This window comes from Hylobates moloch, unplaced genomic scaffold (assembly GCF_009828535.3).
Source record: "Hylobates moloch isolate HMO894 unplaced genomic scaffold, HMol_V3 SCAFFOLD_1, whole genome shotgun sequence".
NCBI lineage: Eukaryota > Metazoa > Chordata > Mammalia > Primates > Hylobatidae > Hylobates > Hylobates moloch.
The window spans coordinates 34,128,193-34,144,613 of NW_026652276.1; the positions used below are offsets into that span (position 1 = coordinate 34,128,193).

Here is a 16,421-nt window from a genome sequence, read left to right on the forward strand (position 1 = left end):
CACCTGATGTTGGGAGGTTGAGACCAGCCTGACCAACATGGAGAAACCCCATCCTTACTAAAAATACAAAAAATTAGCCGGGCGTGGTGGTGGGTGCCTGTAATCCCAGCTACCCGGGAGGCTGAGGCACGAGAATCACTTGAACCCAGGAGGCAGAGGTTGCAGTGAGCCGAGATCACGCCACTGCACTTCCAGCCTGGGCAATAAGAGTGAAACTCTGTCTCAAAAAAAAAAAAGCGGGGGAGAACTCAGGCACAGTGGCTCACGCCTGTAATGCCAGCACTTTGGGAGGCTGAGGTGGGCGGATCACAAGGTCAGAAGTTTGAGACCAGTCTGACCAACATGGTGAAACTTCGTCTCTACTAAAAATACAAAAATTAGCTGGGTGTGGTGGCACGCGCCTGTAATCCCAGCTACTCAGGAGGCTAAGGCAGGAGAATCGATTGAACCCGGGATGTGGAGGTTGCAGTGAGCTAAGATCGCATCACTGCCCTCCAGCCTGAGCGACAGAGCGAGACTTAATCTCAAAAAAAAAAAAAAAAAAAAAAAAAGGAAGAACTGGCCGGGCGCCGTGGCTCACACCTGTAATCCCAGCACTTTGGGAGGCCAAGGTGGGCAGATCACGAGGTCAGGAGAACAAGACCAGCCTGACTCCATCTCAAAAAAAAAAAAAGGGAGAACTTTTGTTATTTTATTTTATTTTATTTTATTTTATTTTATTTTATTTTATTGAGATGAAGTCTCACTCTGTCGCCCAGGCTGGAGTGCAGTGGTGCAATCTTGGCTCACTGCCACCTCTGCCTCCCAGGTTCAAGCGATTCTCCTGCCTCAGGCTCCCAAGTAGGTGGGACTACAGGCATGAGCCACCACGCCAGCTAATTTTTGTATTTTTAGTAGAAACGGGGTTTCACCGTGTTGGCCAGGCTGGTCTCGAACTCCTGACCTTAGGCAATCTGCCCGCTTCAGCCTCCCAAAGTGCTGGAATTATGGCTTAATTTAGCCGGGCACAGCTAAATTAATCCTATTAATCATATTTAATTCATTTTACCTTAGAATGTCTAGTATCCTGTGTATGTCTATAAGTACATGCATAGCATATAGGCCCACGTGGAAGCATAAACTATACATTATATTGGCTGATTTCCTATTCAAGCAAATTACAAATTGTTTGCTTATGTTTACTTACACAATAACAAAAGAAAACACCAACCCAAAACATTTAAATAACCAGGATCCAGTAACTACCCTCCTTAGCTAAGAGATTTAAGTAATCTTGGTTTTTTGGAAAAACCAATAATAGCTAGTGGCTGTATGGGGTGCCTTGCATAGTAGCCATACGCAAAACCACACTCACATGCCTGATAACGTGCACTTATTTCTGAGCCCCACCCCATTCGTTGTGGGCTCTGCAGAGTGGAAACCAGCCAAGGCTCTGCCCTGCTCTGCAGGCCTGTCCTTTTGCTTGTCAGAGATCCAACCAAACTGAAGCCTGAATTTCAATCCAAGTGAAATATCTGAGGCCATTGCCTGAGCCAAAAATAAAAATACAGCAGGAGAAGAACCCAACGTGAACACAGCAGAAGCATTTCAGTGACCTCAACTCGGGGCAGGGGCCTTTAGCAGTTTCCTGTGACCTCCCTGTGTGCAGCTAGAATCTGGAAGGGTGCAGACAAAGCCATTGGGCCTGTCTCTAATTGGTCTCACATCATCAGCATTCCAGAACAGGAAACTGTCTGCAGCCAGGAATTCTTGCTTCTTTGCCATAATATTTGAGAAGCAAACCTTTTCCCCCTGCACATATTTAGTTCTGCTAGTTTGCAGCAGGTTCATTTTCCTAGTTTCAATAACTACAATAAGAGCATCATGTCTGGCCTATCTCTTGGTGATGGACTATTAGATTTCTAGGGTATGAACTTCTTCCTCACTTGCTATGGGTCAGTAAGCTAATGTTTGGGTCAAAGACTGTTCATAAATAGTCTCATTCCATGGTGCTCTTTTTTTTTTTTAGACAGAGTCCCTCTCTGTCACCCAGGCTGGAGTGCAGTTCTCTCTCTGTCACCCAGGCTGGGTTCAAGTGATTCTTCTGCCTCAGCCTCCTAAGTAGCTGGGATTACAGGCATGCATATGGTGCATTTATTGAAATTCAAAGTGAGATTTATGCTGCCCCAAAATGGGGGAGATGTTCCCCTGCTCCTATCCCAAAGAAGGGGACCAGTTTGTCAGGGCACACACAAATAATTAGGAGTGCTCCCAAGAGCATCCACAGAAGCCGAACTCCGGTCCTCCCTTCCTGGTCCCGTGTCTTGTGGTGTATCCAGTGTTGACATGCACCCAGTTAACTCTGGTGCAGCTGTCCCAACAGTTAAAACACAAACATATTTCCACATAGGCTGGTAAATGGCTGTCGTCCCTAGCTGGCCCTCCTCATCCCCACCCCCCAAAAAAACTTGACAACATTTAACAATTAATGTTTTTTTCCCTTGGGAAGAAGAGGCACTGATAAGGATTGGGAGAAGGCTAAAAAAGGAACCCTTAATTTTTAATTGAAATTTTATTAAATAGGGGCAAACTCAGCTCCTTTTGGCCAAATTCCTGAGTCAGAGCTGTATATACTAGTTCATATAAGCTATTTCATAGCTTGATTAATCAATGCAAATAAATAAAAAGTAATGCTTTACACCTTAAGGTTCATCTCATGCAGTCCCAGCTTATGAGTTTGAGACTCTGGAGAGGGTAGCCAAGCTACATTCCTACTCATTCACTCACAGACCTTAGAGCAAGACAATTTGGAGAGAGGAGAGTACAACCCAGAGTAGCTCCCCCGGCCCCCAAATCCTGCATAAAATCTGCAAGTTGGAAGAAACTTTAGATTAACCCAAGCTTCTCTTTTACTTCTGTGGAGAGTGAGATTTAGAGATAAAGTAACTTACCCAAGACCCCTGTGACACCAAGGCCAACCTGCACCAAGGACTCGGGGCTCCTCACTGAAGCTGAGGTCTACTCTCTGCAGTAGGCACCCCATTGAAGTAGTATTGGTCTCCTTTTTATTGCAGAAGTTGTTGAAACTGGCCGGGTGCAGTGGCTCACACCTGTAATCCCAGCACTTTGGGAGGCCAAGGCGGGCGTATCACAGGGTCAGGAGTTCGAGACCAGCCTGGCCAACGTGGTGAAACCCCGTCTCTACTAAAAATACCAAAAAAAAAAAATTAGCTGGGCGTGGTGGCGGGTGCCTGTAATCCCAGCTGCTTGGGAGGCTGAGGCAAGAGAATCACTCGAAACCAGAAGGTGGAGGTTGCAGTGAGCTGGGATCACGCCACTGCACTCCAGCCTGGGCAACAAGAGTGAAACTCCGTCTCAAAAAAAAACAAGTTGTTGAAACCTGACTGCTTCACAGTTGCATAAAAGCAATTTATTTTATGAAGTAGATGTAAAACTTTTAGCTTTGATTTGTTAGATGGCCCAGGTAGAACATAAAGAAGCAGAAAATAACACAGAGAAACAGCCCAGAGGTTCTTGGCCAAAGAGCAAATAAATGGGACTAAGACGCACCACCAAGACAGCTTTTAGGTAGAATTGAAAAGTCAGGCCGGGCGCGGTGGCTCACGCCTGTAATCCCAGCACTTTGGGAGGCTGAGGCAGGTGGATCACCTGAGGTCAGGAGTTCGAGACCAGCCTGGCCAACATGGAGAAACCTCGTCTCTACTAAAAATACAAAATTAGCCAGGCGTGGTGGCACATGCTTGTAATCCCAGCTAGTTGGGAGGCTGAGGAGAATTGCTTGAACCCAGGAGGTGGAGGTTGCGGTGAGCCGAGATCGCGCCATTGTACTCCACCCTCAAGAGCAAAACTCTGTCTCAAAAAAAAAAAGAAAAATCAGAGTGAGTTGATAGGGAGTGACTGAGTGATGCACAGCATTGTGTCACTGATATTGACTTCTTAAATGATGTTCTAAATGATTTCCATTTAGGTTGGTGCAAAAGCAAGTGCGGTTTTTGCCATTAGAAGTAACAGAAATCACTGGTTAATATTAATATTAGTGGTTTCAACTATTTTAAATCAAATGATGTGTTTAAAATACGTACTTGTGAAAGTTAAATGAATAAGTACACTACACTGGACCTTCTTGGTTGGTAAGAACGTAAGCCAGCAGGTGACACTTGCAAATTCAGTGTGGGGGTCCTGTGTAAGTATCCCTGGGTACCCCCTCTGTGATGCATTTTCCACTAGATTAGGTCAGTGGTTCTCAACAGGGATGGTTTTGCCCCGCAGAGGCATTTGGCAGTGTTTGGAGATATTGCTGGTTGTCACAACTGGGAGGAGGGGGTGACGTGGCTACTGGCATCTAGTCGAGAGAGGCCAGGGATGCTGCTACACATCCTATGATGCACAGGACACCCCCTCACATCAAAGGATTATAACCCAAAATGTCAGTAGGGCCAAGGTTGAGATCCCTAGGTATGAAAAAAAATGAAGCAATGAATGTTTTCAAGAAAAAAGAAAACGGAAAAACCCATTGGATGACTTTGGTCAGTAACAAATGTCTCCCTGCAGTTGCGGACACTGCAAAGGGAGGATGTCAGTCTTTGTTTTCTGTGATGTACAGCAACATCCAACAAGCAGTGAAACTGCTTATCACTGGACTGGATGACTCAGAATGAAGACACCAGCTTTCATTTGATGTATCACGCAGGAACACCAAAGGGACATTTCTCTTTCATTAGCTGTTGCAATTTTCAGCAGAGATGATTACATTGGTAGATTTGCCTTATATGAAAGATGTGTTCCTGAAAAGTTGTATGTGCTAAATCATATTTTAAATACAGTCAAGAAACTCAGTGAGTACTCAGGGGGGCCAATGAATCTTTTTTTTTTTTGAGATGGTGTCTTGCTCTGTCACCCAGGCTGGAGTGCAGTGGTGCAATATCAGCTCACTGCAGCCTCTGCCTCCCGGGTTTCAGCGATTCTCGTGCCTTAGCCTCATGGGTAGCTGGGATTACAGGCACATGCCACCATGCCTGGCTAATTTTTGTATTTTTAGTAGAGACAGGGTTTCACCATGTTGGCCAGGCTGGTCTTGATCTCCTGACCTCAGGTGATCCACCCACCTCGGCCTCCCAAGGTACTGGGATTACAGGCGTGAGCCACTGCACCCGGCCCAGTGAATCTTTTTTTTTGGTAGCGGGGGATGCAGGGGGAGGGAGTCTCACTCTGTTGCCAGGCTGGAGTGCAGTGGTGCAATTTCTCGGCTCTCTGCAAACTCTGACTCCCGGGTTCAAGTGATTCTCCTGCCTAGCCTCCCGAGTAACTGGGATTACAGGCACACACCACCACACCCAGCTAACTTTTGTATTTTTAGTAGAGATGGGGTTTCACCATTTTGGCCAGGATGGCCTTGAACTCCTGACCTCAGGTGATCCACCTGCCTCAGCCTCCCAAAGTGCTGGGATTACAGGCGTGAGCCACTGCACCCGGCCAATGAATCTTTTTTTTCTTTTTTGAGACGGAGTCTCGCTCTGTCGCCCAGGCTGGATTGCAGTGGCGCAATCTCGGCTCACTGCAAGCTCCGCCTCCCGGGTTCAAGCCATTCTCCTGCCTCAGCCTCCCGAGTAGCTGGGACTACAGGCGCCCACCACCACGCCCGGCTAATTTTTTGTATTTTTAGTAGAGATGGGGTTTCACTGTGTTAGCCAGGATGGTCTCAATCTCCTGACCTTGTGATCCGCCCGCCTCGGCCTCCCAAAGTGCTGGGATTACAGGCATGAGCCACTGCGCCCGGCCAATGAATCTTTTTAAAGTGAAAAAATAAAATCCTATTCTCAAAGAGGAACATACCCATATATTACATTTTTTTAATGTAAATATTTATCCTGAACTTTACATTTTTATTACAGGGCTCCATAAACCTTATGTAAGAGAACAATTTCCCTTTCTCCTTCCTTTTCCTCCCCTTATTCTTTTCCTTTAAAGAAAAAAGGGTTGGGGGAGGGATTAACTATAGATTCTTGGAATTTGGAAAGTCATTGATCAATCTATCCATACTACAGTTTAAAAGATACCTTCTGGGTTACAAATTGTTAGAAAATAGGGCTTAGTTCTATTTTGAAATCATTAATTTTTTTTTATCTCGTGCTTTGTGTTCAGTTACTGACCTTTGGTTAGAAAGAGCAGGTGCGCTCAGCTCTTCCATCACCCCATGGGTGTTTGCTGCACCAGAAATATCCGATAAGACCCAATCTCTTCACTCACTGGAGCCTGGTATCAGCAGAGATAAGGGAGTGGTACTGAAGGAACCCAGGGTTTTTCCTCCTTATCAATCACTGCGCTGGGGCAACATCCCTAGGTGTATAAATCACTGACTAACCCAGCAGGGGAAAGGGGGCTGGAAGGAGGAAATTTATATGATAAAGCTACCATTAGTGTCACTTTAGTGATAGAAAGTTACAGAGGTGTGACCAGTGGGGACAAAGCCATTGCCACTAGGAAGGAGCTGGCCCAGATGAGAGAGGCTCTAGAAGACATGGGTCTGACCTTTATCCTCACTGGAAGGAGGAGGGGGCTGGGAAGAGGAAGATGCTAGAGGTGACCCTGCCATGTCCAGGATAGCGCCTGTGTCAACGAGACGGGTACTAGAGTCACCTGTGAGGGGTGGCGTCACAGCCTTTGCATAGTCCTTCCACTTACAAGTATGTTTCTCATTTTAGTCTCACAGCAACCCAGTGAATAGGAAGGGGTTCACCGTGAGCAGCATTTTACAAATGAGAAAACCAAAGCACCAAGAACTTAAGTAGTAACTTGCCCACTGTCACTCAGCTACAAAGGATTTGTGGTTTGACACAGGTGTTCTGATTGGAAGCCCTGTGTTTCCCTATGCGATGGCTCCCTGCTCTTACTGGGATGGCCAGGCCTCAGCCCGGCAGTGTGGTGCTCGGTAAGAGCCTTGGCTAGGCTGCCAGGAGCCCTGGGTTCCAGTCACAACTCTGTCTCCAACTCACTGCGTCCCCAGTAGGCAATCCCTAGCCCTCTTGGAGTCTCTTTTCTCATCTAGGCAAGGAGGGGGTTGACTGAGATGTCCTTAGGTCTCCATAGTGACATGGGTGAAGTCAGGCTGCAATGCAGCTGCACAGAAGGCAGCAGGCAGCCTGGGGGGCACCCTGGCCGGAGCAGTCCTTGCTGTTCGCTAAGCACTTCCCACCACGGCCAGAACCTGGGAATACACTGCATCCATGATGTTACCTGAGGCCTGCAGCACCCCAGGAGGTGGGTGCTATGTAGTCTCCATTTAGCTGATAAGGACAGTGAAGCGCAGGAAGCTCAGAAAGGCGACGTGACTTGCGTAAGGTCATTAGTCTGCTCAGACTGTCACACGGAAGACCACAGACTGAGTGGCTTAGACAACAGAAGTGTGTTGCCCCCAGTTCTGGAGGCTGGAAGTTTCAGATCAAGGTGCCAACAGGGTTGGTTTCTGGCGAGGCCTCTCCTCCTGGCTTGCAGGAGTGTGTATGTCCCCACAGTGCGCTGCCTCAGAGGCATGCGGAGTTGGGGAGAGCAAGCTCCCCGTGCTCTTCTTCTAAGGACACTTATGAGCTTGGATCAGGGTCTCACCCTCATGACCTCATCTTTTTTTTTTTTTTTTTTTTTTTTTTTTTAAGAGTTGCTCTTGTCACCCAGGCTAGAGTGCAGTGGTGTGATCTCGGCTCACTGCAAACCTCCACCTCCCGGGTTCAAGCAATTCTCCTGCCTCAGCCTCCCGAGTAGCTGGGATTACAGGCATGCGTCACCACACCCTACTAATTTTATATTTTCAGTAGAGTCGGGGTTTTACCATGTTGGCCAGGCTGGTCTCGAACTCCTGACCTTGGGTGATCCGCTCGCCTCAGCCTCCCAAAGTGCTGAGACTACAGGCGTGAGCCACCACGCCCGGCTTACCTCATTTAATCTTGATTACCTCCTAAGCACGGTATCTCCAAATATAGTCACATTGTGGGTAAGGGGTTTAACATATGACTAACAGGGGGACACAGTTCAGTTCATAGCAGTCACACAGCCAGGAATTGATGTGAAGCTCCTTGCTAGCTGGCCTCACCACCTGTATGTTTCACTTGACCCAGAGAGCCAAGCTGGGGGTAGAGCTGCTGGGTGCAGGAAGTCCTGTCTTCTTGTGCCTCTGCTGGAATAGGTGTACACGCACGCACACACACACACACACACTCTCTCTCTTTCTCCCCCCTTCAACCCCCCCACCCCACAACAGTGTCTCTCCATCCAAGTCACTGCCTCCTCTCCAAGGTATGAGGGGGGGTAGGAAGATCTTCCTTTCACTAAGCCCTCTGGGTCCTGAATGGTGATGGGGTAAGTCAGTGGCAGACTAGGAGATAATGCCCCCAAGACCATCCTGCACCCAGCACTGAAACTCAAGACGCTGTGGAAAAAGCAAAAGAAGCCTGAGGCTGAGCCCTCGGGACTGGTTCCTTCGCAACCCTCTTTGAACCCAGTCCAGTTCTGGACCCTCCCTGAATGCTGCAGCCTGAACAAAATTACATAGGTGCAATTCCCTGGGCTCCTAAGACTTGGTACAAGTTGCCTATTACCCTCGTGGAAGGATGAAAACTCACTCAATCCATATCGGCAAACCACTCACTGGAGCAGCTGTATTTGAGCTTGTCAGTTACTCATTATTAAAAGCTTTGCAGACCAAATGCAGTGGCTCACGCCTGTAATCCTAGCACTTTGGGAGGCTGAGGCGGGTGGATCACCTGAGGTCAGGAGTTCCAGACCAGCCTGGCCAACATGGCAAAACCCTGTCTCTACTAAAAATACAAGAATTAGCCAAGTGTGGTGGTGGGTGCCTGTAGTCCCAACTACTCGGGAGGCTGAGGTGGGAGGATCACTTGAGCCCAGGAGGCGGAGGGTGCAATGAGCTGAGGTCACGCCACTGCACTCCAGCCTGGGTGACAGAGTGAGACCCTATCTCCAAAAAAATAAATAAATAAAAACTTCGCTGTAAAAACAAGTTATTCAGACTCCCATGCAGGCTTCCACCAAGCCAAACAACAAACGAGTCATCCACCTGGAATGTTTCCTCTCTACAAATTATAATATCTGTCATATTGTTGGAAAAATGTTTTCTTCCCCACTGTCTCCTGCTTTAATGTTCATGCTCATGTTATAAAGGTAGACTTACAAAGGTAGGAGTTTTTTCCTAACTTTTAAAAAACCCACAAGATTTCATAGACCACAGGATGTCATTCAGAAAATGAAAATGTGTCATTTTATCTTTTCAAACTGTCAAATAAAGGCAGCTAGTTAACAGAGAACCACTTAGCTCGTGTTAACTGATGTGGAAAGCTACCTTGCCACAGATGTAACGCTGTGGCTGTCACTGGTGTGCCGAGCATTTTCACGAGGCACTCCCCTCTCATTTTCTGTCGCTTCACCATAGAGTCACTGCCCACTCCCTTCTCAATGGAGAGCTTCTGCTGTTGTGTCCATTGTCACTATAACCAGAATTGCTGGGTGACTGCAGACTCCCCCCCACTCATAAGCCCTAGTTCAGATCAGAAAAGCAAAAATGTTTTTCAAGTGAAATTCAACCTTGAGCATTTTGGAAAAGCAAACAGTTCATTTCAATGAGTCATCTCTCTTCCCATTGGCAGGGTTGTCCAGAACAGTAGACTGTGCCACCAGCTGCACCCGAGGCCACAGGGCTTCCCATTTGTGTCTTGCTGGCTTCAGTCTTGCTCATCATATCTATGGTTGACTTTTGCAGGTGTGAAAGCTGTGGAGCCGTTTTCCATTCTGAATGCAAAGAAAAGTCTGTCCCCTGCCCGAGGTGTGTTCGCCGAGAGCTGCAGAAGAAGCAGAAGTCTTTCTGGCAGAGACTGAACATGGACGAGAGTCTAGAGGAGGCTTGCACCATGTTCGAGCTGTCCTACCAGAACACCTGACTCCAGCTGACCCGAAGGCCAGGGATTCACCAATCAACAATCCATCAGCCCCAGAGCGGCTTCCCAACTAGCCAGTTAGACCCCTTTGGAAGAAGAGTATGTCTCCTCTCCAGCTAGATATAGATATATATATTTATTTATATAGACACGAATACCTATACGTCCTGTACGTATGCTCTGTGTACATCACTGTCCAGACGATCCGCAGAACCTCTGTGGCTCGAGAAACTACCAATAGCTGGATTACACTTAGCCAAGAATTTCAGCTGCTTGCTCCCAGACAAAACGTGGTATACACAATGCTTTATAGTTCAGACTTTTTTTTTTTTTCTGTCTCTTGGGACATTTTATTACCCAAGACACAAGAGGAAGCATTTCCTGCACAAAACAGTGCTTTAGGTTATTTTTGTGTTATTTATTTTTAGCCTTCACAGAGGCTGAGGTAACTGAGGCAGGCACCCATCATCATCTGTTTCATAAGAAAACCTTCAAAACACAAGAGACTGCTGGGTCCTTCCAGGACCCAGTGTCCGTGGCGCTCCCGCCTCAGTTCCTCCTGCGGAGGCAGGGAATCACGTAAGCAGAGCCGATGGCTGGAAACAGGAGCCAAGTCCCCTCTGACAGAAAGCATACAACCCTCATTTATGAGGAGGGATGGGTTCTGGTTTTGAAGTTAATCTCAGAATTTTTTTTCCTGAGAAGAGAAGAAACCTCTGCGACCAATAACTGCGTGTTGTCGGTCTGTTCGCCGGTACGAATCCCATCACCCGCCTAATGATGTGACGCTCCACCGTGTTTTCCAGGCTGTACACATGGCTTTCTTAACAGTTTTCAACGGGTGCCCCTGGTTGATATCTGTGATTTTTTTCCTGTTGCTGGCCGGAGGAAATGTCCTGGGGTGGTTGTTAAAGACATCGGCGTGCAGCCTGGTAGATAAGGCTATCTGGTACGTATATGCACAGAGAGGGTCGTTTTAGTTTCTTTTCTCAGAATCCTGTGGAGGCAGTTCCTACCTATTCATTTTAAGTGGTTTATTTCTCGTTGTTCTTCTTGCACTTTCATTTCAACCTTTGTCAATGTGACCATTCTTGCTTTCTCATTTTTTGTTTAAAAAATCAGAGTAACGTGGAACTTCAAAATACCAACTTTGGACTATTAAGAAAATACAGACTTACAAGTATAATTAATGAATTAGATCTAATATTATTTAAATAAATATATATACACACACAGACATATATAATTGCCACCTTGAAGTAAAACAAAGAGTGCTAAAATAAATAATAGGAGTAAGAAAGAGAGCTGCTTTGCTATTTGGCAGGTAGCGTTCTCCCGCTGCAGTGCCCTTGGAAGAGTGCGTGGCAGTCACTGACCAAAATGGCAGGTAGGACAGCCCTGGGACCCTGACAGCTCCCATTCCTTCCCCTTAACTCTCCCTAGAGGAAGAAAATACGTTTATAATGGAACAGTTCTCAGTAGACTTTATGAGAAGATTCTGTATCTTTCGCACTGAGCAGATGCCTTCTATGTCTTCATGGTTTAGTAGTTTTGCTGCTATTAGGATCAGTGGCTCACAACATACTTGGTACATTCAACCCCATTGCTCCTTTCCCCCACACGCTGCTTCCCCAAGACCCCAACTCATGATACTTCCGTCCATCTAGAGATGTGACATTTCAGACTGACTTTTGTGCAGTTAGATGTAAGCATTTTACCTCTCAACCCACACCAGTTCCTTTGGCCCCAGACCACACATTTCACCTTTATAGCTCAACACCATGCATGCATTTATTTTCTGACTATACAGTAGCCGCAACCAAGGCTTGAAAACTTGTTAAAAGGCCAGGGCCCTATTCATGAGATGCCTCACGGTGCCTTTTACCCTTAGGAAAGCAGGTTGACTTTTCCCCCACTCTAGTTAAAGAGAATGTTGCACACAAAAGAAAAAGAGTGGAAAATCTCAAACACTTGGCAACAGGCAAACAAATTTGATCATCTCCTTTCCTCCTCCCCTTGGTAAAATACAGTATTTATATTTTCCAGCCTCAGAGAAGATAGCAGAACATGATCTTTCACAAGAGAATTATAGACCTGCTTATTATAAAACAGATGTGCTCCCATGGCAAAGTGCCTTCTCCCTCCGCCCCCAGCTCCCTGTCACTGTAGCTTACTTTTGCCTTCGCTGTAATTAATGTATCCGTGATTCCAACTGTCAGCGAGGCCATTCCTAGCACACTGCATTTGGAGACCTGAAGTGCAGGGCCATCTCCTCCCCTTGTAACATGTCTGCCCTGCGTACAGAATTTCCTCTCCTAGCTCACAGGCACCCAGGGTCATACCTGCCGAGAATCAAGGGCAAAATTCTGGATCCCTGTTCAAAACATACTTGTTTTCACCAGTCCCCATTTAGAGGGCCCTGCTAAATACGAGCAGTCCCTGTGAACTCCTAAGGAGGACTTTCCACCCACATCATTTTCTGCTTATTTTCAAAAGGAAAACAAAAAATCGATGTGTTATCACGATGAGCTACCCAGAGCTGGGTCCATGTCCAGCACTCCTGTTTCCTCTCCTTTTCATACAACCCTGACAGCTTGGTCGGTGCCAGCCACAGGCCTATGACATTCTCTGCCACCACCACCAAAATCTGATAGGACAGAGTGGAGCCAGCTTAGGAGTTGGGTCTGCCATGAAAATTCAGAATTGCTGTTTTCAGCCCAGAATGCCTTGGCGCACATGAACGCCCTTACTGTTTTCAACTCTAACAAATTACTTGGTGCACTGTTAGGTAATTGTTCCACTGCTTAGAAACTGTCGAAACAAAAGCAAATCTGTGGATTACCACCTCTTTCAAACCAAACTAATACCTGCTTTTCCTCGTGTTCCATTTTTCATCCCATATTAAATATCTTACACATAAAACTATGAAAAAATGGCCAATTAATCTCCTGGAGCTGGCAACTGACTCCAGGGAACCTCTTTTTGCTGAAAGGTTCATTCCCTAGTGTATCACTTGAGGAAATCCCTCCTAAAAGTGCCAGAAACTCATGTGTGAGATCGTCCAACCCTGGTAAAATGTTGGCATCTAACCCCGCAGTAAAGAAGCCAGTTCCTAAAATAGACCTCATTTTGCACCGCGGCAGGAAGGCCACAAAGTACTTAAAAAGCAGTCAACTGGAGTGGGAGTAGTGTTCTTTCCAGGCCCGCTTTTTCCAAAGTTAAAAGCCTCTTTATATGAAAACCATGTAAACGCTCAGCGGCCCCCTTTGCTTCACTGCCTTTTCGAGGGAGTGCATTATAGTCATTTTTACGTCTGTAGTGCTAAAGGGTCACCTAGTTAGGAGCTTTAACATTGGATTCACTGAGAGGGTCATCGCTTTTTGATTCTTCTAGAGTAGGCCTCCACCAAGAAGGGAATACGTCTAATACTTGGGATCTGTGGTTTGTGACACAAGTGGTATCCCTCAGACTCCTGAAAAGGGACTATGCTGTGACTTCCTTCCGGCTGCAGTGAGATCCGAGGTGTTTACACCACCCTAGTTGCCGAATGCAGCCTTTGCTCAGCTAGAGTGCGTCCTTTGACGGAGCCTGGCCTCTATTTTTGTCTCTGTGTGTTGTGTGTACACACTGAACATGGACATCGGATAGTTCTTTTCTGTGCCTCCTCAGAGAGGCTTGGCTTCCAAACCTGGGAGTTTGTTCTCTACCCATTGGCTAAAAAAGGCCGTCCATAAATTAATAAATATATCCAGGTGGGACTAGCACGATGCCACGCACACTGAACATTTTCTGCAGAGGGGCATTAGCAGAGGAAGTAGAGACGCATTCTGGTCCTCCTTTAGAGTCAAGCCAGTGCTGTTGCTCGTGTGTGCACAATTATTCATCTCCATTGATCTGACACACTCTCTTGAAATCACTAGATTATGAAACATCTTCACCTCCTGATCCCAATACTGCCTGGTTTCAACACAGGGATTATTTTATTTTTTTACTTCTCCTAGTAAATAGAGATGTGTATAATTTTTGCCCATTTTATTTCTTGAGTTGTCTGCACCACTTCTTTTTACTCTGAAATAATGTGAAAATGTGAAGTTGGAGCAAGACCTTGAAAGAGCCTCCCTCCTTGGCGTGACCTGAATCGGTAGCGGCACTCTCCGTTTCCCCTGCCTCCGTGTCGCTTGTTAGTGACAGGCATTAGGAGCTTCATATGTTGCACACCTTGTACCACTCTTCCGACCCTGAGTCAAGTAGAGCTGTCTGCTCGAGGTCGAATCTAGGGACGGGTGACTAAGCTCTGCTCAGTTAATGTAAACAGACAAGTGTTGATTACTGTCATGTGGAACGGTGTTTCAACAGTTAAGTCTAGCACCCAGCAGTCTCCTTATTGGTAGATGATTCTAATTTCATTGGATTAAAAAATCTCTGACTCAAGGGTCTTTCCTTAGTGTGTTTTAATGGGTGCATGGCTGAGGGAAAATCCAAGTCATTGTTAAACTCTAAGTAAAAGACAAGAGTATGGGATACCCTCCTAAGCATGCCGGTAGTTGTCAGTTTTATTTAAAGTGGGTTCCACTTGGCCAGGATTGGTGGCTCACGCCTGTAATCCCAGCCCTTTGGGAGGCCAAGGCAGGCGGATCACTTGAGGTCAGGAGTTTGAGACCAGCTGGGCCAAAAATGGTGAAAATCAGGTCTATACTAAAATTTAAAAAATTAGGCTGAGCGTAGTGGCTCATGCCTGTAATCCCAACACTTTGAAGGCTGAGATGGGTGAATCACTTGGGGTCAGGAGTTTGAGGCCAGTGTGGCCAACATGGTGAAACCCCCTCTTTACTAAAAATACAAAAATTAGCCAAGTGTTATGGTGGATGCCTATAATCCCAGCTACTTGGGAGGCTGAGTCAGGAGAATCGCTTGAACCCGGGAGGCAGAGGTTGCAGTGAGCCGAGATTGCGCCACTGCACTCCAGCCTGGGCAACAGAGCAAGACTCCATGTCAAAAAAAAAAAAAAAAAGTAAGCTCCAAATGATCATGTTTTGTGGCACTGTCCTCATAAAGTGGCCGCTGGTGTGATGGAAAGCATTGCTAAACTCAAGTGAGACAATTGCTGTTTTGCTTTGGATTTTCCCTGTGAAAAGAGAAGCCACTGGCTGCTCGTCTTGTTAGAAAGACAAGACTTTGAATGAAGTTCCAGACGTTGAATGAAGCTGGTTGTTGCCCAGGGTAGAAGATTCAGGCATCTATGGCAACTCACAGCAACTCCTAACTCTTAGGAGGGCTCCCTCCTATTGGCCATGAAGCTGCAAACCAGCCTCTCTCTTTTCCCCGGATCTTCCTTGCCCCTAGTTCTGAGCCCCAGCCCAGAGGCGGGCCTCATGGCTAATAAACCAGCTAGAGGATGGCTGGGGCCTGTGGCTCCTTCTCCATGTTGGCCTTCCCTTGTGTCTCTTGTCCCCGTAGGAGTGCCTTGTAGTACTGTCTCGTGCTTCTAGTCTAGTCTGAACCACTTGAAGTCTGCAGGACCCTTCAACTAAATCTGGATCCCTTTGCTTCTTCCCTGCTGGCTACTCTTCATATAGATGCTCTTGGAGCCTATGCATTCCATGATGCATGTCAGAACTCTCACTTTGTTCAGCCTGGTGTGCCTTAACCTCAGGAGTAAAGGGAATCATGTCGGAAACACATCGTTAAAGTAGAATGGTACAAACATTGGCTTCTTAGTGCCATTAGCACTTTTGCCAGGAAATACAAAAGATGCAACCACATAATGTTTTCACTTTGTTTTATGCTGTTCTTAAATCGCTTTTTGTTTATTTGTTTGTTTGCTTTCATTAACCAAACTCAGGGGAATGTCATGATGTTACCAAGGCCAATGGGTAGAGAAATAAAAACCAGCCATCCAGAATTGAATCTGTAAAGTCAGTGAACTTAGCCTTTTCAGCTTCAAAATTACACAAACACAAGGATTTTCTTATCCTTCACCTTTCAAAGGTTTTCTTTTTATTTTGCCACCTGTTTTCCAAATAAGTGGAAAGCCTCTTAGATAAATTGTGATAAAAATGTCTCTTTGTTTGGCGTGAGCTATCAAATTAACTTTGTGTGTCCACTGAGCCATCAAATTAGGCTTTGGCTGCTAGAGGCCTAGGTTCTAGCTTTGGTCACCTATCAGAATCTTACTGTTACGCTGGGCATGGTGGCATGTGCCTACAGTCCCAGCTATTTGGGAGGCTGAAGTAGGTAGATTGCTTGAGCCCAGGAGCCTGTGCAATATGGTGAGACCCATCTCAAAAAACAAACAAAAAAAGAAGTAGAATCTTACTGTGAATAGCTACTAGCCTACCCTAGAAGATATATATTTTAAATCTGTTTCTTAGGAATAGTAGCCAGGGCCGGGCGCGGTGGCTCACGCTTGTAATCCTAGCACTTTGGGAGGCCGAGGTGGGCAGATCACGAGGTCAGGAGATTGAGACCACGGTGAAACCC

The 16,421-nt window shown here is 46.4% G+C and overlaps 1 protein-coding gene across 1 annotated transcript in view; it reads left to right on the forward strand.

Annotated features, from left to right (window-relative positions):
• PLEKHM3 (pleckstrin homology domain containing M3) overlaps window positions 1-15,833 on the forward strand; it is a 206,703-nt gene extending 190,870 nt beyond the window's left edge. The window contains exon 8 of the mRNA XM_032754736.2: window positions 9,767-15,833. Within this exon, the coding sequence (XP_032610627.1) occupies window positions 9,767-9,944 (178 nt within the window). The 3' untranslated portion in view covers window positions 9,945-15,833. The remainder of the gene's footprint in view (window positions 1-9,766) is intronic.
• The last annotated feature ends 588 nt before the right edge of the window (window positions 15,834-16,421 follow it).